Genomic DNA, 21,526 nt, shown 5'->3' on the forward strand with positions numbered 1-21,526 from the left:
TTCAGGTAGGAGATCATCTGTTTCCCCCGCGAGAGGGCCCCCGTGCCAGCCCCGAGGACAGGTTTTCACAGTCCCCTTGGCATCAGCAGCCACTGTCCTCCTATTCTCAGACCTGCCATTCTTCTAACCTTCAGCTGCGCAGAGATCGGCGAAGGTGGAAAAAGGGCCTTTTATAACCAAATTATCTCTGTGCATTCATCTGCCATTATGTTAATGCATCGCGAAGCCCGGCAGATGGTACAAAGTCAATTATGCTGGTGTTAAAAAGGGAGAAATTGACCTTTTCAGGACTCACTTGGATTCCAGAGCAGAGTTTGCAAACTCAAGTTTCAGGCCTGGCATGTGGGCGAAGGCCCACAGCGCTTTGGAAGGGAGGAAGGGATGTGTCAGGGTGGTCAGCCCGGGACTGGGGGACCCCTCTTGTACCTGCACATCCTCTCAAAGAGTCCAGCGTAGCCATCACAGTTGGTCTTCTGTGTCCGCAGGATGTCGGTGGGCTTGAAGGCCTGGCGGTCCTTCTCCTGGGCCGCCTCGACGTCGTATTCTGGAGGGCAGAGGCGTCTGTGAACAGCTAGGTCCGGGGAGGCGACCAAAGCTTATGCAGAGCAGAGGGGGTCTGTGGCCGGCAGCACTGCCCTCCCGCCCTTGGCTGTGCTTTCAGCACCACTTGGGCTGGCCTCCCTCAGGTCCCAGAGAAACCACTGTAGGCCGAGGGGAACCAGGGCCCAGCCAGGGCCAGTGCTGGGAAATGTCACCCCCTTGCACAGGTGGCTAGAGGAAGAGCGGAGCATTGGCAGAGCAGGCCTGGCTCGGTGGGCCTCTGGGGAGAAGCTGGGAGGGAAGGGGGCCGAGACAGCACTAGGGGTGGGGGCTCTGGTCTTGTCCCCACCACACAGCTCTGCCAGCAGCTCCCCTGAGGCTGCTCACCCATCCCTGCTGAGGCTGCCACCTTCCAGACCTCACACTGACCCACAGGGGGCGCTCTGAGCTGCCGCTAAACAGCCTGTCTGGTCTCTCTCTGGTCACTAACAGAGGCCTGGGGTCACTAAGGCCTGGGGTGAGGCCCTGAGGCAGGAATCACTGTGGCCACTGGGCACGAAGGGAACATGTGGGAGGGTGGCAGGCAGTATATGGAGTCCTACCTAATGTTCTCTTTCTGCCCCTGTAAGGCCGAGGCTGAGTGGAGCTGCTGGTGGTGGAGGGGGAGGAAATGGCCTCTCAGGCCCTATGTTCAGATACCCTCCCTGTGTCCGGTGAGTTCACCCTCTAAGCTGCATCCCTCACTGCTGCTTTAGAGGACAAAGGTAAAGCCCAGTGGCAGCAGATCAGGAGAGCCCGGCTGGTTGTGGGGTCACAGGGAAAACGCTAGAAGTCCACCCCACCACCACTGGCTCTTCCACTGACTGCAAGGGGTAGCATCCAGCATCTCCCTGGCAACCACCCACGGGGCTTGGCTTGCCCTGGCCAGACTCCCAAGGCTGTCCTGTGCAGAGCTGGGGACAGGTGCAGAGGCCCAGGTCCCCTGAGGTTGCTCTGAGTGCCTGGAGGCGGGGCTGAGGTCATGGGTGTGGGAACAGGGAGCAGGGAGAGGCGAGCCCACTCTTCCTGGCACTGGTGCTGTAAGAAACCTCTTGGTGTTGCAATAACTTTCCAACAGTTATGAATCTTCTGCATCCTTCTGGAGATGACCTTCTGTCCTGTGTTCTCAGGTCTGTGCAGCAGGTTTACCAGGAAGCCAGGACTGGGGGAATGCTGCTGCTGGGTGAAGGGCCTTAGCTCTGGTCACTGGCTCTGGGCTGATGGCCACAGGAGATCCCCCCACCCAATGACCCTTTATGGAGACTGAGTTTTATGCTCCTTGGTTAGTCTTTGATTATTCACCTAGCCATCTGGGAACCTTTCTCCACTGTCCATCTAACTCCATGCACACTAGTGGTCAAGTGAATCCCAGAGAGGCTCCCCTAGGGACAGGGTCCTGCAAGGAGTGGCATCAAGGAGTCCTAGAGCCAGTGGCACCACAGGTGGGCCTACCTATGTGGTGGCAGATCCAGATCCAGATCACGCGGACCCTCTCCAGGTCACTGTGGGCTTCCTGGAGCAGGTCACTCACCAGCTCATCCAGGCCACTCTTGACCGTCACCTGGGGAATGGGAGGGGTGTACTATGTCAGGGTCTGGGTGAACTGTGGGAGCTCGGTGCCTTGCCACCTGCAGCCAGCGCTGCTTTCCCTTCAGTCAGAGGAGGAGGAGGAGAGGGCCAGGGGCACAAAGGCTAGGCTGAGAGCAACCCTTGGTTGGGGACTGGACATATCAGGTTGTGCCGACCAGCTGGGTCACTGGCCCAAGAGTCACACAGACCCTGGGGCCAGCATTGTAGATGGACGTTTGGGCAGATGTAGCAGCTCCTACTCATGGTCAATACTCCCCAAAGCAATCTATGGACTAAACACAATCTCTATAAAATTCCAACAGCCTTTTTTGCAGAAATGGGAAAGGCAATCCTCTACCTCATATGAAATTAACAACAGGCCCAGAATAGTCCAAATAATCTTGAAAAAAGAATAAAAAAGTTGGAGGACCCATGTTTCTGGATTTCAAAACTTACTACAAAACGATAGTAATCAAAATCAAAATCAAATCAAAATCAAAATCAAAATAAGTCAGTGCTTATGGTACTGACATAAGGATCATTTGGCCAGTGGAATGGAATTGAGAGTCTAGAAATTAACTTGTACATCCATGGCTAACTGACTTTTTTTGACAAGGATGACAAGTCTATTCAGTGGGGAAAGAATAGTCTCATTAATAAATGGTGCTGGACAACTGGATATCCACATATAAAAGAACGAAGTTGGACCCCTACCTCATACCATATACAAAAATTAACTGGGAGCACCTGGGTGGCTCAATCGGTTAAGCATCTGACTCTTGGTTTTGGCTCAGGTCATGATCTCAGGTTTGTGAGAACCAGTCCTGTGTTGGGCTCCACACTCAGCAGGGAGCCTGCTTGAGATTCTCTCTCTCTGCCCCTCCCCCTGCTCTCGCTCTCTCTCAAAATAAATACATAAATCTTTAAATAAATTAACTCAAAAAGGGTCAATGGTTTAAATAAAAGAACTTAAATGCTAAAACTCTTTGAAGTAAACACAGGAGTAAATCGTCATGACCTTGGATTTGGCAACAGATTCTTCAATATGGTACCAAAAGCACAAAGTACAAAAGAAAAAATAGATTAATTGGGAGTCATGACAATAAAAAACTTCTGGGAATTGAAGGACAAAATTGAGAAAGTGAAAAGACAACTCAAAGAATGGGAGAAAACGTTCACAAATCATGCATCTGGTAAGGGATTAATATCCATAATATATAAAGAACTCCTAAAACTCAACAACAAAAAGACAACCCAGTTTTAAAATGGGTGAAGGAAAAAAAGTAAAAAAAAAAAAATGTATGAGGGACTTGAATATACACTTCTTCAGAGATATATAAATGGCCAGTGAAAAGCTGCTCCACATCATTAGTCACTAGGGAAATGCAAATTGAAATCACTTCACACCCACTAGGATGGCTGTAGTAAAAAAGACAGCAAGGATGTGGAGAAATTAGAACCCTTGTGCATTGCTAGTGGAAATGTAAAATGGTGCAGTTGCTGTGGAAAACAGTTTGGCGGGTCCTCAAAAAGCTGAAGAGAATTCTCATACGATCCAATAATTCCACTCCTTGGTAAATACCCAAGAGAACTGAAGACAGATACTCAGATACTTGTTCACCTGTGTTCACTCGAACATTATTCAATACACAAAAGGCAGAAACAATGCAAGTGTCCATCACACATGAACGGGTCAGCAAAAGTAGTGTGTCTCCACGACGAAATATTATTCATCCATGAAAAGCAGTGAGGTTCTGACACATGCTACATCACGGATGCTAAATAAGCCAGACGCAAAGGGACACGTACTACATGATTGCACTTAAACGGAACATCGAGAGTAAGTTAAGGGAGACAGTAAGTAATGTAGAGGGTACCAGGGGGGATGGGGAGGGATTGCTTCATGGGCACAGGGCTTCTGTTTGGGGTGATTTTGGAAACAGATAGTGGTGATGGTTGTACAATATAGTGAATGCAAGCAATGCCACTGAGCTGTACACTTAAAATTACTAACACGGCACATTTTATGTTCTATACATTTTACCACAATTAAAAAAAAAAAAAGAAGGAACAAATGAGGTTTGCTGGCCGGGGCCCTCAGGAGGAGAAACAGTTGGGGTTGTAGGAAAGGCACCCCTGACCATGTTTAATCTTTCTAGAGAAGCTGGGGCAACTGGGTGCCTAATTCCGTGACAGTTGCTCATGCCTTCACCAGCCCTCACCCTAAGGTACTCCCCAAGCTCCCGGACCCTTTCTGCCACTCACATCAGAACCCCAGGTGCACTGTGTGACCACAAGGAGACCTCTGGACCTTTCTTCTGTCTCCTACCCACCCAGCTGCTGTCTGCCTCCTTTTGTTTAGTGTCCAGCTCCAAACCGATGGTTCTTGTCTTTGTCTTTCTCCCAGGGCGGAGGACAGCGCCTGACTCCAGCCTGGCTGACTCTGACCTAACCCCATGGCTTCTGTGCCTCTGGTCCCCACCTCCTGGCTCTACTTGGGTCTGGCTGGCCCCGGACACCCACTGCTCCGTGGCTGGGTCTCTGGCCTCAGCTGGGCTCCCGACACCGCTCCCGGAGCCTGGCCAGTAGCCTGGCCTGTCCCTCCCAGCGGCCACTGCAGCGCACCCCACGATCCTCGGACCCTGACACCGCCCCCTTCTCGTCCTTTCAGACAACCTGGCCTCAGATCAACGAGGCTCAGGCAGGACTTCCCCTAAGGAGCTCTCCCTCTGGCGCAGCCAGCCTCTCGGCCAGCCTTCGGTCCTGGCCCCGTCTTGGCAGTGCCCTTGCTCACCCGTGTCCTCGCGCCTCCCTTCTAGTCCTGGTTGCCTCATCCCCTCCTGTCTGTACCTCTTCCCCAAATCTCTTCCTCAGGGCTGTCTACACGTAGCCTCCCCTCCTCTGCCGGCTCCTGTGGGGTCTTCACTCCCTCCTCCTCCATCCCTGCGTTGCTCCTTGGCCTGCAAGAGTCGGGCTGAGGCTCCAACCCCTGTCCAACCACCCCTCTGGGGGTAGGAAGCACTTCAGTGCTGACATAGTAGAAATGAGTCCATCCTAACCTCACTTGACTAGACTCAATAGCTCACGCTGTTGACCATCCATGCCCTCAGGGAGCTCTCCCTGCACCTTCCAGAACATTGATCCCTCCTGGTCTCGCCCTGGCCTCACATGGCTCAGGGGCCTTTGGACCTCCTGCCCTGTCCTCCCTAAAATGACACCCACCCTCTGGCTTCAGCTCTTAGCTAAATCTGCTGGTTCCTGAATCAGTGTTTCCTGCCCAGACGTCTCCAGGCCGGATAAGGCTCTGGGCTTCGAGACCTGGCTGCCTGCTGCTCACTTCCACTGGCTGTTCCGCAGCTGCTAGCGCCCACTGCCCCTAAACAAACTTGTCAGCCCCTGGGACTTGCTTCTTGTGATGAGCTGCTGTCCCACCCTCTGTCACTCAGTCCGGCAGCCTGTGAGCCACCTGCCTTCCACCTCCCTCACACACACTGGGATGCAGTCCTCCCTCTGCCGCCAGCTCAGTGTTGACCACTCCTCTCTGCTCTCAGTGTTCCCACTTAATCCTGCCAGCACAGCTGGTGGCCCCCTACTGATGACCCTGCCTCTAACGTGATTCTGGATCCATGCCCCCATCCATCTACTCATCAGTTCAACAAACAAGGTTCCTGAGTACCTACTATGTGCCAACCGTAGGGTGGTCTCTTTAGATTGCAGGGGATCTTACTGCTTACTAGCCTACAGTGGCTCACTCAGACTTGAGCAATGGGTCCAGCTCTTTGGCCCTTATAATCAGACTTTCTGTGGTGAACTCTCCCACCTGGCTCCCAGGACCCCAGTGTGCCTCTGGTGCTTCAGCTCAGGTAGCTGTTGCTCCCTAACCACATCCCAGATGAGCCTGGACCCAGAGATGTGACCCATTGACAGCCCATATGCTCCAGGGGTGAGCATGGCTGTGGTTGCAATGGGTGCTAGCCAGCTGCATCCATGGTCCTCCCTCATCCTCTGGCTTGCTTCCATCATGGGCTGGGGATGGCCTAGTTCAGTAGCAGCAACACCTAAGTGGCCACCGGCAGCGAGGCAGGACAGGGCTGGCCAGAGGAGCCTGCAAGTGAGGCCTTTGCAGGGTGTGAGTGGCCTGGGGTGGGTGCATCAGGACTCTGGGTGGTATTGGGGGGATGGAATGGCCTTCTGTCCTGGGTAGGGGCCTGATGCCTTGGTCTTCTTTTCCCCATCCATATAATGTGAAAAGGCACTCCGGGCCATCTCTCTGAGGGCCTCCAAATGCATGTGGCGGGGAGGGGGCCTGAAGAGAGGCTTCATAACCTTGACTTGGGAAACTCTAAGTCACCTTATACAGAGGGGCTCGTTCTCTTACCTGTGAGGCATAGCTGTCCAGTTTCTCAAACTGCCGCAGGTCCAGGGGCATGGATTTCAGGCTGGACCGATCCCACGGGTAGGCTGGAAACACAGGGAGGCTCAGTCAGCTCTTGAGGCCTGCTGACCAGTGCCACCTGGCTCAGGCCTCTCTGTCGTTTTGAGGAGCTGTGATTGCCTGACCTCCAGCATGATTCCAAGAGCTTGAAAAACCACTCCCAAGAGCTCTATTTCCTAGAAGGCTTCCTTGGTCAAATTGGTTTGTGAACTATGGCAACTCCTCTAGTTGTTTTGGAGACTCACAGGGGAGAGGAGCCCGTTTGCAGAGCCCTGCAAGTCAGCAGTAAGGAAACTGGTTTTACCTCAATTAACTCAGCAGGGCCTAGACAGATTAATGAAGGGACTCCTTCTCCTCACCATTTAGTTTTCTGCAGATTTTTTGCTCCTAGGAATGAGTGATCTGCAGGAAGTGTCTGGGCAATACTTCCAGTCCCTAACGGGCTCAAGAAAGGAGGGTCTGTGCCAGCGTCATGGTGCCCAGGGCGAGGGCATCTCGGGTATCAGAGGAGGGTGTGCTGGAGCCAGGCCATTTGGCTTCGGTAGGGTGAGGTGGGTTTGGCACCCAGACAGGCTTCCTCTCATGCCCACAGTCAGTTGGAGACTGGAGCACCCCAAGAAAGCCAAGTGTGTTCCAGCAAAAGGCACCCCAGGTACTGTGGGGGAGGCCTCTGAGGGAAGTTGGCCCCAGGACCACTCATCTGTGCCAGCCTTTCTCATAGGAAGCCAGGCCACAGGACAGCCCCAGTCAGGCAGGTGTGGACACCTATGCCCCGCCTGTGCCTCACCTATGTATGCCCCACTGCCCCAGCGGTCAGACCTGCCACGATGGGCAGCAAACCCCTATCACAGCCCAAAAGGGAACCTGGGCTTTGGCAGGGCCTATCTTATTCAAGGCCAACCAAACCAGGCAAGCTGGATGGGAGGCCAGGGAGGAGGTGGGGAAGGTGGGGCCGAAGGGGTGCTGATCCCCAAACTTACTGATAACCCAACTCCCCTGAGCGGGGTGCTGGTGGAGTTCCAGGGTACGGCAGCCAGCCTGGAAAGAGTAGAGCGACCTAGAAAAGTGCCTGGTGGGGGCCACATGAAGCCTATGTCCTCGCGGGGGCCTAACCTTCAGGACCTCCACCTCCCTGGGGGTTGCTGGACTCGGCCACCAGGCCACAGGCGCATACCTGTGGGGCACCTGGGAGAGTGAATGAGATGGTGGATCATGTTGCAAGGTCAGTGCCAGTCTGCTCCTGGGAGGGTGCAGGGTGAGGGTCCTCCGTGGGCAAGTCCGAGAGGAGACATATAAAGCCTCTGTGCCCGGTGTGGGGGTGCAGCTACATCTGCCCACACATCCCTCAAGGTCGGTGAGAGACCCATGCCTTGGTGCTACAGACCCAAGGCCTGTGGTGCTAGAGTGGGGAGCAGCTCCTGCACGACCCTCTCTGGGCCAGCTTTGGCTGAGAGGCAGCAGCAGCTGGTTAGGGAGCCGGCCAATTTCTGGCCACAGAGGAGCTCCCAAACTCTAGTCAGCTGTCAGAGCAGGCCACATGGGTCGCTCGCACTTCCCCCCTGACCAAGGTCCCTTCCTCTTAGGAACCAGGCCTTCTTTCTTCACAACCCAACTGGTTCTGGCACATTCCCCAGGGCGGTGCTTTCTTGCTTCCTGCTGACAGTCTGCAGCGCCCCGAGAGGGCTTTGGTCTCTTTGACTCCAACCTTCTGACTGGGTCCTCACCATGTCACATGCTCTGACACATCCAGGATTGGAGGGCTGTTCCTCTCCCAAGAGGGGGCAGGGGGCAGGCAGGCTATATAAACCCTACCCTGAGGCTGTGGTTGTCGCTCACCAAGCAAGCATTTTCTTCTTTCATTTTTCTGCTCTTTCTACAATGACCAAGACATTTCCTGGACCGTCCCCAAACCTTCTGTGCTGTACAGTCTTACCCTGAGGCTCTCTGGAAGCCCAGCACCACTGTGGTCACTTGCCTGGTACTGGAGCCGGGATCTCTTGTCCCTCATTACTTAGATCACTGTCAGCCCCTTTCCTGTGTAGTGTGAGCACAGCCCTTGTCCAGCCAGCCCCTAGGGACGGGGGTGGGGACCCGCGGCAGGCTCTCCGCACCCTTTCCCTCCAAGGATTTGGGCTCCTGCCATTCTCTGACAAGGGCTAGCAGGCTGGCCTAAGTGGATATGAAGTGGACTTACATTTGACAAATTTCCGCTCAGTACAACTTGGCAAATGAGGTCTCCCCCGCCCCCATTTAGAAGAAGGATGACATTTCTAAAACGGGACCGAAAGCCTTATTACTAATTTTACCCTTTCTTGGTTCCATTTTACAATATCTGAACATTAAAAATACCCACAATGATTTATGCCTCATTAAATTTACCTTCTGAAGAGATTATATAAGATCTAAATATGATTTTGCATAAATACATTTAAAATACCAGTGGCATTAACTGAATTATTCTAATTTTAAAGCAAAACAATGGGAAGAAGTGCCAAACTCTAGCAAACCTTAGAGCCATCTGGTCTACTGAGAGGAAGCCTGAGGCCCAAGGAAGGTGAGCGAGGGACAAAAATAGGATTCGAAGCCAGGCCATCTATCACCCTATTCAGGGTTCTACCCTCTGTCCCATTCTTATTCACATGCCTCCTACCTTACAGATGCTTGGCATTCCATTTAAAGTTAACACAGTTCTGAATTATGTTTTTAATATGTTTTCTGTAATGGGCTGCCTTATTATTGGGGTTTATGCTTTAGCTTTGGGGTCATATGGCATGTGAGCTTTTCATTACCCTGCCTGTGTCCGTGGCAGACATTGCTAATCAATCATGATACTACTACTCCTCATCCTGAGCCCAGAGGTAGCCCCGGACTCTCACCGAGTCCCCAGGGAGCCATTTCCAGACCATTGGAGATTGGCCCACCAGGCTAAACCGATTCGCCATGTCACAGAACAGCCCTGGGGAAGGCCCTGCAACTTACCATGGGCATCTTTCGCTCCAGGCTGCCGGGGTCTTGTGTTTCCATTTTTATCACCTTGCAAACCTGCAATATCCCAAAGGTCAGAAGTAGAGATGCTCCAGAACACAAGCACAGATGACTGTCTGCGTGGCAGTCTGGGTTTCTGACCCCTCCTCTTCACTGTCTTTCCCCAGCCTTCTTGCTCCGATATCCACCCGCCATCTATTACTGCTGGAATTGCCCTGGACTTCCTCCCGATGTAAAGGAAGGACTGGGAACCAGAGAGGGAATGACAAGAAAGAGAACCGCAGTCTGTGAGCAAAGGCAGAATTTACTCTGACATCAATATTTTGTGTTCCTGTGTTCCTCAGTGGGTCCACCTGGAGCCTGGAGCTCTTGCCCTCCTCTGGGTTCCCCTACCATCTTGGAACACATCTGGGGATGCTAACAGCACCAGTGAATTCTCAGCCAGATAAGAACGGACCATGAGAAGAAATGGATGTGGGAGTGAGGGAAAGGCAGTTTCTAAGGAGTTGAAACCCAGAAAGGTCAAACAATTATTAAATTATTCCCCAGGATGTTTCAAGGGCAACCAAATCTCATCAGTCTGTTAATGCAGAATGGTTGCCAACAGTCATTAGACTCCATGGAAATAGGAGAGGAGCTGCTGATTTGAAACCAGGTCAGGGAGATATGGGTCCCTGATGGAACCAGGAGGAGCTGGGGAGTAGGGTGTCAAGACAGGTTGTTTTCTGCCCTTGAAACCCACAAAAGGATGTAAATATAACAACAGATGGTTGCAAATGTATAGAGGCACTGAAAAACAGTGGTCCTTGTGTTTCTTGCATCTATATTTTATTTCCATCTCCATTCTTTGGTAGAATAATGAGGGTTCAACACCATAGCTAGCGTTTATTGTACACTTACTATGCCTGCCTTGTGTTTCAGACGGACTGTGCCATTTAACTTTACAACAGTCCTATGAAGGAGGGTGAATTATTTTCCTCCTTTCACAGATGAGGAATTTGATTTCAAGCAAAGGGAGGTTAAGCTACTTGCCCAAGGTAAGAGCTGAGGTCTGACCCCAGCCAGGAGGCTCCAGGGCCTGTCCAGTCTACATCTGACTGCCCTCCTGAGACCCTGACCACTGAGGGCTATAGGGCCAGGCAGCCAGAAGGACCTGCCTCGCCCATGCATGGACATGGAGAGAACCTAAGCCCTGGATGCTCTGGGGCCTTCATTCCCTGGCCGGCATTTCCCCAGGCCCCTTTGGCCATAAGGTAGACAGATGCCTATAGAGGACAAAGAGGGAGTGGAAGAGACATCATGGGCCTGGGCCTGTGTACCTTACCTGGAAGGTAGCAAGCAGGCCTTGTGTCAGACCTGGTTTTGACCCACTTCCTAGCTGGTCCCTTAGGCAGTTATTTCACCTCTCTGGGCCTCACTGCTGACTTACAATGTGGGGATAATACTGGCTTATATCAAAGGGTTAAAAAGTTAATTAATGTAAAAAGCTTACCACTGTGTATGCCACTTTTTAGGCAGACAATAAATGGTATCTAAAAACAACACTCTTGTGATGAAATTCATATTTAGCTAAATGCCTCGTGTTACCCACATCTAATTGCAAAGACTCAAGAACAGTGGGTGTTAGTTATGGAGAAAAGAGTCCCCAGAATGAAGCTGTCATGCCTCATTTCTTTCCAGTGTGTAGGCCTGGGTTATTCCTCCTCTTCTCCCAGAAGAGGCCTAAGGTGGGCTTTGGCCCATTAAGTGACTGTAATTCCTCCCTGCCAGCCCTCCGCACACAAGCAGCCCTGTACGTACGTACGTTTAGCCAAGGAGAACTTCTTGAGCAGCTGGGGCATGGCATCTCGAGGGTGGACTTCCACAGTCAGCTGTGTCCCTGCAAGGGAATGGGATGTGATATTCTCAGCCAGATGCTGCTAGGAAAGGGTGTGCGGTGTCCCATGACAGATGTTTGAACAACAAAACACAATCGGTTTTAAGCTTTCTTCTGAATATGCAAATAATTCTTGTTTAAAAAAGTGAAAAACAAAATACAGGCAGCCAGTTTTCAGAGTCAGGCAAGGCGAAATAAGAACATTCTACCTTGTATTTCCCACTGAACACAGCTATAAACCTTGGAAAGAATGCACACAGCAACTATTGAGGACTCTGTAAGGTAGTTTATAGAAGGCAAGTTGTGGAATAAGATTAGCATTTAAAGCACCACCATATTTGCAGTGAGTTTGCTGTTCCTCTCCCCCTATGGCTTTACTTGGACTGGACTTTCAAAGGCAGCCCCAAACCCAGAAGTGCACATGGGTACAGAGAAACAGTGCTCCAAGAGAAGTCCTTTCTTTCAGCTTATGGAGTAAGAAAGGAAACCTCTGAGAGTCAGAAAGTGTGGGGGAAATCCTCTGTCATACCCCCCTCTTTTTTCTGTTATCTCTCCACCCAGCCCCTAGGGAAGTCTGTTGGTAGCAGTGTAGCAGTGATTTTGTTGGTCAGCCAAAACCTTAAGCGTCTGAGTCTTTGAATGAGGCCACAGAGAAATTATGATTCCCTGGAGTGTAGGGGCCAATACTCATTGTTCTTTCTCTCTCTCTGTCTCCCACTGATTGTCTCTAGGTGCAGACAGAGTTGTGAGAAGTGCCTGGCAGAGTGGGCAAACTAAAGTCTAGCTTTTGTGCTGGAGAACTGGGAAGTGGATTGTGAAGAGGAGGGAGCTCTAGAAAGCAAACCCATACAGGTATGGATGAACTCTTGTGGTCACCTCTGAGCTGAGCATACATGGATCTCATCCTAAACATCATACCAGAGTATTTGAGAACTAAACTATGCCAGACTGCCCCCGGGAGGTGAATGTGCTGGGCAGATCTGCATAGCATTGCAAGGGCTACAATCCGAAATTATTCAGCATAGGAAGAACCAGAAATATACTTGAAAGAAAAGATAACCAACAGATGCTAACCCCAGGATGACATAAATTTTGGAATTATCAGACAGACTTTCAAAGAACCATAGTAAACCATCCTCTAAAAAGTGAGGGCAAATAGTCTTGAAATAAATGGAAAGATACCAAGATTCAGCAAAACATCAGAAGCTATGAAGAAGAAACAAATAGAAATTTTAGAGTTAAAAAATATAATAGTTTGAGAAATTATCTGGATATTCTAAATAGTCGAATGGAGATGACAGAGGAAAGAGTCAGTGAACTCAAAGAAAGATCAATAGAAATTATCCAATATGAACAACAGAGAGAAAACGTGAACAAAACTTCAGGGATAATACTTAAAGGTCTAACATTCATGTTATTGAGATCCCAGAAGGAGAGGAGAAACAGTGTGGTGCAGAAAAACAAAACAAAACAAAAACACAACTGAAGAAATAATGAGAGAATAATCAATGAAACCAGAAGCTGTTTTCTTTTTTTTTGGAAAGATCAGCAAAATTGATAAGCCTCTAACCAAACTGTCCAAAAATAAAGAGAAGTAAGACATAAATCAGGAATAAAGACAACAATACCAGGAATGAAATAGGCAAGACCACTAAAGATCTCATGTATATTAAAAGAATAATAAGGGAATACTACAAACAGTCCTATGCACATAAATTCTACAACTTGCATGAAATGAATCAATTCCTTGAAAGCTACAAACTATCAAAACTCACCCAATGCATAGATAACCTCAATATCTCTATGTCTATTTTAAAAACTAATTGTAGTTCAAAATCTTTCAGAAACAAACAAATGCCAGGTTGACGTCACTGACAAATTCTAACAAACGTTTAAAAAGAAGTATGACCAAACATTTTATAAGATCTCTCAGAAAACAGAAGAGTAGCAAATACTTCATTACCCATTTTATGAGGCCATCATTAATCTGATATCAAAACCAGACAAAGTTTAAGAAAAGAACACTACAAACTGATATTTCTTTTTCTTTTCTTTTTTCCAGACCAATATTTCCTATGAACAAAAAACTCTCAAAAAAAAAAAATTAAATCCAGCAATATAGCAAAAGAATTATACGCCACAATCAAGCATGATTTATTTTGGCAATTCAAGGCTGGTTGATTATTTGAAAACCCATGAATTCACCATATTAGCAGGCCAAAGAAGAAAAACCACATGATCATATCAATTGATGCAGAAAATGCATTTGACAAAATTTAACATCTATTCATGATAAAATTTCTCAATAAACTAAGAATAGAAGGCAGTTTTCTGAATCTGAAAAAGGGTATTTACCTTTTTAACATATTTAATGGTCAAAATTTTAAGAGTACAATTATTGCAAATTTACTAAATTTACTATTTACTAAACAGCATATTTAATGGTCAAAAAATGCAATGCTTTCCCCCTAACACTGGAAACAAGGCATAGATGTCCACTCTCACTGCTCCTACTAAATATGCACTGGAAATTCTATCCAGTGAAATAAAACAAATAAATAAATAAAAGTCCTATAGATTGGAAAGGAAGAAACAAAAATTTCCTTAATCACAATCACACATCTGTCTACATAGGAAGTATCAAGTAATCTACAAAGAAGTTCCTAGAACTAATAAGAAAGTTTAGCATGGTCATAGGATATGAGGTCAGCACCCCAAAATCACTTATATTTATGTTCACAACAAATGACTGGAAATTGAATGTAAAAATTACATTCACCACAGCTCCAAAACACTGAAATGTCTAAGTATAAATCTAAAAGATAGTTCAGGAGCCATATGTTGAGAACTACAAAATATTATTAAACAAATTAACAAGACTTAAATAAGTGGGAAGATATACCATGTTCATGAATTGAAAGTCTCAATATTGTTAAATTGGCAATTCTCCCTAAATTGATCTATACAGATTGAATGCAACTCTAATCAAACCCCTTGGAAGACATTTAGGCGAGATGATTCTAAAATATAGATGGAAAGATACAGCAACTAGGGTAGTCAAACCAGTTTTGAAAAAAATAAGTTGGAGGACTCTAGCTATCTGATTTTAAGATGTGTTATAAAGCTACAGTCATCAGTGCGATACTGGCAAAGAGATAGATTCATAGATAAATGTAGCATAATAAATAGTTAAGAAATAGAGCTATACAAATATGGCAAATTGATTTTTTTATAGATGTGCAAAGACATTCCAATTAAAAAATGGGTAAAAGAACAAATATTCATCAAAGAGAGTACAGATGGCAAATAAGCCATGAAAAGATGTTCAACATGATTAGTCATTAGGAAAATGCAAATTAAAACCACAATGAGGTATCATACCTATTAAAGAGCAATAATCAAAAATAGTGGTAATAGGGCAGCCCGGGTGGCTCAGTGGTTTAGCACTGCCTTCAGCCCAGAGTGTGATCCTGGAGACCTGGGATTCGGTCCCACGTCAGCCTCCCTGCATGGAGCCTGCTTCTCCCTCTGCCTGTGTCTCTGCCTCTCTCTCTCTCTCTCTCTCATGAATAAATAAATAAAATCTTTTAAAAAAATAGCGGTAATACTATATGTTGACAAAGTTGTGGAGAAATCAGATCTCTAATACATTGCTGGTGGGATTATAAAGTACTACAGCAACTCTGGAAAATAGTTCCACAGTTTCTTATAAAACAAAACCTACACCAAACATATGATCCAACAATTGTACTCTTGAATATTTACCCCAGAGAAATAAACACTTACATTCACACAAAAACCTCTACAGAGGGGCACCGGGGTGGCTCAGTGGTTGAGTATCTGCCTTTGGCTAAGGTCATGATCTCGGAGTCCTGGGATCGAGTCCTGTATTAGGTTCCCCACAGGAAGCCTGCTTCTCCCTCTGTCTATGTCTCTGCCTCTCCCTCTGTGTCTCTCATGAATAAATACATAACATCTTAAAAAAAAAAAAAAACCTATCCAGAAATGTTTGTAGAAGCTCTATTCATAATAGCCCCAAACTGGAAACAACCTAAATGTCCTTCAATGGGTGAATGGATAAACGCCCTGTGGTACATTCATATCAAGGAATACTTCTCAGTAATACAAAGAAACTCTTAGGATAGGTGAGAGGATGTAACTACAGAGATTCTGCACAAGAGAATTTTGGGGTGACAGAGCTGCCCTGTATTCTAATTGTAAGGGTGGTTACATGAGCATGTGCTGTGCATGTGTTAAAACCCATAGAACTATATATCAGACAATTCCATTTTAGTAATTTAAAATAAAACAAAAATAAAAATAAGTACCAACTGAGCTTTTTTGCAGAATTAAACCAAGAATCTGGATGATACAGAAAGATACAAAATAGAAAGTCCAAAGCAGGATAATAGTAAACATGTTCTTTGTAACCTGCTTTCTTTTCTTGACTCTTCACACGTCAGTGAATTTAGTCCTACGTCATCATTTTAAGTGGGCTGAATAGTACTCCATTCTCTACATGGTGTATAATCCATATAAGCAACCCTTTTTGGTTGGATAGTTAACTTTTCCCAAATGTTTTGTTATTATAATCAGTGATGCATGAACATTCTGATACATATCTCTTTACACACTTTTCCTTTGAATAAATTCTCAAATATGGATCAAAGGTTATGGAGAAGGCCTTTGTTATATATTGGCAAACTTCCCATGAATGATTTTTATCGGTCGATGACCGCACCAACAACATGAGAGGATGTCCATTTTGCTCATTCTTGCTGGGTTTGATTGCAAAATTGGTCACAAAACTCTGCACTTCTGAGAGGTCTTTTGTTATGTCCCTTGAATTTGAGCTGTCCCTATGGCTTGGTTTGGCTAGTTAGCATGTGATGTCAGTAGAAGTGATGCTGGGCAAGCTCTGAGCCTAGGTCTCAAGAAACCTTGCAGCCTTCATTCTCATTCTTGGGAATCCAGCGACAAATGCCTTGTGAATGAGCCCAGGCCAGCCTGCTGGAGGTTGAGACACCACGTGGAACAGAGCAGAGGCATCTCAGAGCAGACCCTATCCGATCTCTAGCCAACTTACCAGCTGACCACAAATACGTGAGCAAACCCGGCCAAGACCCGCGATAAACTGGGTGTGTCTCAGGCAAGAACGCCCAGACATCCTGTGCCCTTGTGAGCTGGTAAAGGCTTATTGTTTTCAGCCACTGAGTTTTGGGGTGGTTAGTAATATAAAAATAGATCACTGATGTACTCACTGACATTTGATTTTTATCAATCTCTGAAACTTTTATTAATGAATAATGCCATCTCATTTTTGTGTATTTAATTTTAATGTATTTTTCATATACTCATTTGCCATTTAAAATTCTTATTTTGTGAATTGCCTATTTTCCTACTCACATATTATTTTTTCCTTATTAATTCCATAAGAGCTCTTTTTACGAACCCCTTCCTGCAAAGTGTATTGCAATTATTTTTCATAGAATAACAATACTGACTTTCTTGTGTAGCTCATAAACTTGCTCTGCATGCTAAAGAGGGTAATTCTGAAACAATTTTATAAGCTACAATGTGGCCTTCCAAAGCATTACTTTGAAGAGGTTAACATCACTTTGAGTGTAGTTTCTGGTACATTCACTGTCAAAGAAAATCAGTGTGTGACTTTATAATTAAGACTTTAAGCATTTGAGAGTTCAAAGCATAATTCGGTTCTGGTCATAGGATCAGGCGCCATTGCCAAGAGCAACACTCCCTGTGTGTCTTCTCATGCTGAATGGGCCTGTTCTCCTCTGCCTTTTCACTTTTTCCATCTGAAATACTTTCAGGTGTTTTCCAAAGTGGGTGCCAGGCTGTACTTGGCTGCAAGATGTCTTACAAGAAAAGGATTTTAAAAACCTGCCCACTCTCTCTCTTTCCCCTTTTGCAGGTCACAATGTGTAATGCCCTGAGAAGTCCTGCAGGGAAGAAGTCAGTTTACCCCAGGACCATTTTGTGAAACACAATTTGGAAAATGCTGGGCTGCAACCTCATCCAGAAGCTTAAAGAAGCTGCAAAACTGAACAACTTGGTTTGGGGGTCAACAACACACTTCCACCCCAAACTTCTCACATCTAACTTCCAGGCACTTCCCACTGCCCCCAGTTCAGCCGTGTTTCTCTGTCCAAGAATGAGTGAGCTGAAAACAAGGTACTGTTAAAGCCCTGGCAAAAGGTGGTGCTGATATTCTCATACTCCGACGTGATCCTGGCCTGCAAGCTCCACCCAGCCATTTCCAATTCCTTTTTCCTTTCCTGTACCTCATCTTTTCTCCCCGCTCTAGGACAGGGGCCCAAATTCCAATATTCCCCTGAGCCCCTGACTTCCTGAGTCAGGGGCTAATCAGTCCCCGTTGAGGAAAACAGCAAAGCTCCTTGGCCTCCCTGATCTGCGGGAGTGCTGTACCCACTCTTATTGTACACCTGTGTGTACGGGCCCTTGCGGGGGCTTCTCTGCCTCTGAAACCAGGCTCTCCAAGGCTCTTCATATGCTCATTTGCCATTTAAAATTCTTATTTTGTGAATTGCCTATTTTCCTACTCATGTATTATTTTTTCCTTATTAATTCCATGGTTAGAGAACCATGGAGAGCCTTGGGCTTCCTAAAGGTGTGAAACGGTAGGATTTTCTTTTTTTTAAGATTTTATTTATTTTTTCATGAGGGACACAGAGAGAGAGGCAGAGACATAGGCAGAGGGAGAAGCAGGCGCCTCACAAGGAGCCCATCCTGGGACTTGATCCCAGGACCCCAGGATCAGGACCTGAGCCTAAGGCAGATGCTCAACCACTGAGCTACCCAGGTGCCCCTAATGGTAAGGTTTTGCAGACTACTACATTCCTGTATCACATATAACTCTTAATTTAAGAAAAAAATTAATGGGACCAATCTCCAATGGTAAAGAGTGGAACATCATTTGGAGCAAAATTTCAAGTAAGATCTAAAACCTAAGTATAGTCAGATATCATGAACCAATCTAAACAGTCACGACCACCCCCGGGGGAGGCCCTTCCTGGGACTTTAGGTCACCTGGCTGGTTCTCTCACAGCGCCCCTCCCCGGTTCTGCCAACTGTCACCCAAACAACATTTCTGAAGCTGCCGCCCTGGCTGTCTTAGGAACACCATATTAGTGGTTGTTTCCTGTCACCCCTGACAAGTGGCTCCTGGGGCTTTTCCAGATCCCACCAGCTCTGCTTCCTTTTCCTCTTCCCCTCCGATGTGGAGATGTAACAGGCAAGCCCCAGCACGTCTATGGCCCACCGCCTTGGGTCTGCCTTTTACCTGGTCAGGAGACTTCTCTCCCCCAGCAGCTCCTCCCCGGGGCTCTGCAGGTTTGAATGAGGATTTGTCTAAAGGCCTAATTTGCTCAGAATATCTAATGCAGAGACGGCAAACAGATTTCATGTTGTTCATTAACTCTGACTGACTGGAAGTGGCTGCCTGGAGTGTGAATCAATTAGCCATGACTGTGGGCATGTGTGTGCACACGAATGTGAGTGTACACAAGTGGGTGTGTATGTGTGTGTGGGGGGGCTAGGGGATACATGTCAGATATTTGCCATCCTTGATTTTAAGGAGGTTTCACTCATGCTTTCCATAACTAGAACTCGGGTTAATAACCGGGTTCTTCTCCTGGAAATTTTTCTCTGCAGGAGCTGAGAGTCAGGAAGCCTCAGCTAAAGCATCTGTAATTAAAAAACGCCCTGAAAGAGCTCCAGGGTAGGTGTTCAGCAGCGCTGTGCTGCAGTTTCTGCCTAGAGAACAGCATGTGGGATGATGGGAGGAGCAGTCTAGCTCTGTAGAACCTTCACCAGCCTCTGCCAGACACAGCGGGCAAGGTCTGCCCTGAAGCTCTAGTCATGAGATGATGACCTGCCAACAAAGTGGGCTAAGGCCTCTGGAGCATCAGCCCAGTGGAGAGGGGATGGGGTGGGGGGTGGGATGGTGGGGAATGAAGGGCCCTAATCTGCCCTAGGCCTTCGCTGGGCTCTTGGAAACATGGGGCCATTATGATTCTTTCTGCAGAGCAGAGCTCCACAGGAGTGTCCCAGGTCTAGAAATGTGGCAGTTTGACTCTAGCGCATGTGTGATCAAAGAAGGCACAGAGCGTCTGCATGAGACCAAGGGTACATGACCTGGAGGGACGAAAGCCTCAGAAGAAAACCAAGGAATCGCTTTTGGGGCCTGAAATCACGGGGGCTCCGGTGATCACTCTTGTCATTCTACCCACACACCTGTTCTGGAGTAATTTTCTGAAGCACCCCTCCACATGAAGATCCAAGATTCCAATGATCCCTTTGTCACCCCTTGCATAAAGTTTATCATACCTGGTGCTCCCTCTGCTGGAAGCTCCTCCCCAGGTGCCCCCAAGGCTTGCTTCCACCCCTCCTCCCTCACTCAAATGTCACGGAGGCCTTTCTCAACTACTCTGCTTTAAATTGTCCCCAGGGTGGTAGGCTGTGTAACAGTCCTTAAAGATATCCATGCCTTAATTCTGGGGACCTGTGAATGTTACCTTATATAGGAAAGAGGACTTTGCAGATGTGATTAAATTAAGGATCTTGAGATAGGAAGATCATCCTGGATTATCTGGTGGGCTCAGTGTAATCACAAGGATTCTCATAAAACAGAGTCAGGAGATTTAACTACTTAAGTGGGAGAAAGGTAAGATGACAATGGTTACAGACAATGGAGTGATGCAGCTACGAGTCAAGAAGTGCCTCTAGAAGCTGGAAGAGTCAAGGACCAGATTCACCCTTAGAGCCCCCAAAAGGAACCTGCCCAGCCCACACTTTGACCTAGCCCAGGGAGGCTGACTTGAGACTTGTAGTCTCCAGAACTCTTTAAGAGAATACATTTTGGGGACCCCTGGGTGGCTCAGTGGTTGAGCATCTGCCTTTGGTTTGGGTCATGATCCAGAGGTGCTGGGATCAGGTCCTACATTGGGCTCCCCACAGGGAGCCTGCTTCTCCCTCTGCCCATATCTCTGCCTCTCTCTGTGTATCTCTCATGAAGAAATAAATAAATAAATGATCTTATAAAAAGAGAGAGAGAATACATTTTTGTGTTAAGCCACCAAGTTTGTGATAATCTGTTATAGCAGTTATAGGAAACTAACACCCATGTGTACCCACCCTACCCTCATCCTCCTCCCGGCCTTGTTTCTTCCTTCAGCCTCCTTTGACACCTGTATTTTTCTTCTTAGGATTGTCTGGCTCCCTCACTAGGGTGTCAGCTCCACAGGGACAAAACAGCTCCTTGCCTGTTTTGTTGTGGACTCTAGTTCAGCCCCAGACAGGGGCAGCCTTTTCCCTCACTGTGGCCCAAGCTCTCGTAAGACCTTCCTGGGCCCATCTCATCCCAACCTACAGGGCTCTATTCTGCACCTAGGACACCAAGGCCACCCTCCTTTCTGCCCGCTGGAAGCCTTGAAAGCTGGAAGGGAGAACGTGAGTAGCCCATGAGAGCCAGAGTGTGGTGTGCCAGGTGAGGCTCCAGTGACTGGTGGGCCCCATCCCACTCCTATCTGCCTAGGACACAGTGGGGGCAGTGCAGTGTGGAGGGCTGGCAGGTGCGCCGAGCTCGGGGACCCCAGCGTCTCCTGTCTCCGCTTTCTTGTGCACAAACAGTGATGACACCATGACCGCATCAACCAGGGTAGCCAGAGCTAAGCAAATCAGTGAGGTAGTGGCTGATCCACTTTCATTCCAGTGCAGTATTGTTTACTTTTGCTTTGTGCTGAGCTGTGAGCTGGTAGTCCACTTCAGGGAAGCAGCGGGGCACAGGTTTGTCTCTGCCGTGTGCCCAGGGGAATTCTGCTGCAAGGCACACTGGCCCTGGTTGCAAGGAAGGCTGGCCTAGTGCCGCTAACCCGTCTGGAGAGGCCTTTCCTCACCGCCGGCCAGTGCCTTTCTGTTGGGGATGCTGGCTTAGTCCGTGCTTCTGACAGCCATTCTCTGAGAGGCTCTGAGTCCTTCGGCGAGTCCTACTTTGCCACTGCCCCCTGGACACGATGAGATAATTTCCTTACAAGTCAGGACGT

General features: G+C 47.7%; 1 protein-coding gene across 1 annotated transcript in view; it reads right to left on the reverse strand.

Annotated features, from left to right (window-relative positions):
- The window catches only part of KY (kyphoscoliosis peptidase), a 48,230-nt gene that overhangs the window by 18,112 nt on the left and 8,592 nt on the right, over positions 1-21,526 (reverse strand). Inside the window, exons 4-8 of the mRNA XM_025448932.3 lie at positions 11,373-11,447; positions 9,563-9,625; positions 6,527-6,609; positions 2,032-2,140; positions 427-544 (exon numbers count right to left, since the gene is read on the reverse strand). Of these exons, the coding sequence (XP_025304717.1) occupies positions 427-544; positions 2,032-2,140; positions 6,527-6,609; positions 9,563-9,625; positions 11,373-11,447 (448 nt within the window). The remainder of the gene's footprint in view (positions 1-426; positions 545-2,031; positions 2,141-6,526; positions 6,610-9,562; positions 9,626-11,372; positions 11,448-21,526) is intronic.

The sequence above is a fragment of the Canis lupus genome, chromosome 23, assembly GCF_003254725.2.
Source record: "Canis lupus dingo isolate Sandy chromosome 23, ASM325472v2, whole genome shotgun sequence".
NCBI lineage: Eukaryota > Metazoa > Chordata > Mammalia > Carnivora > Canidae > Canis > Canis lupus.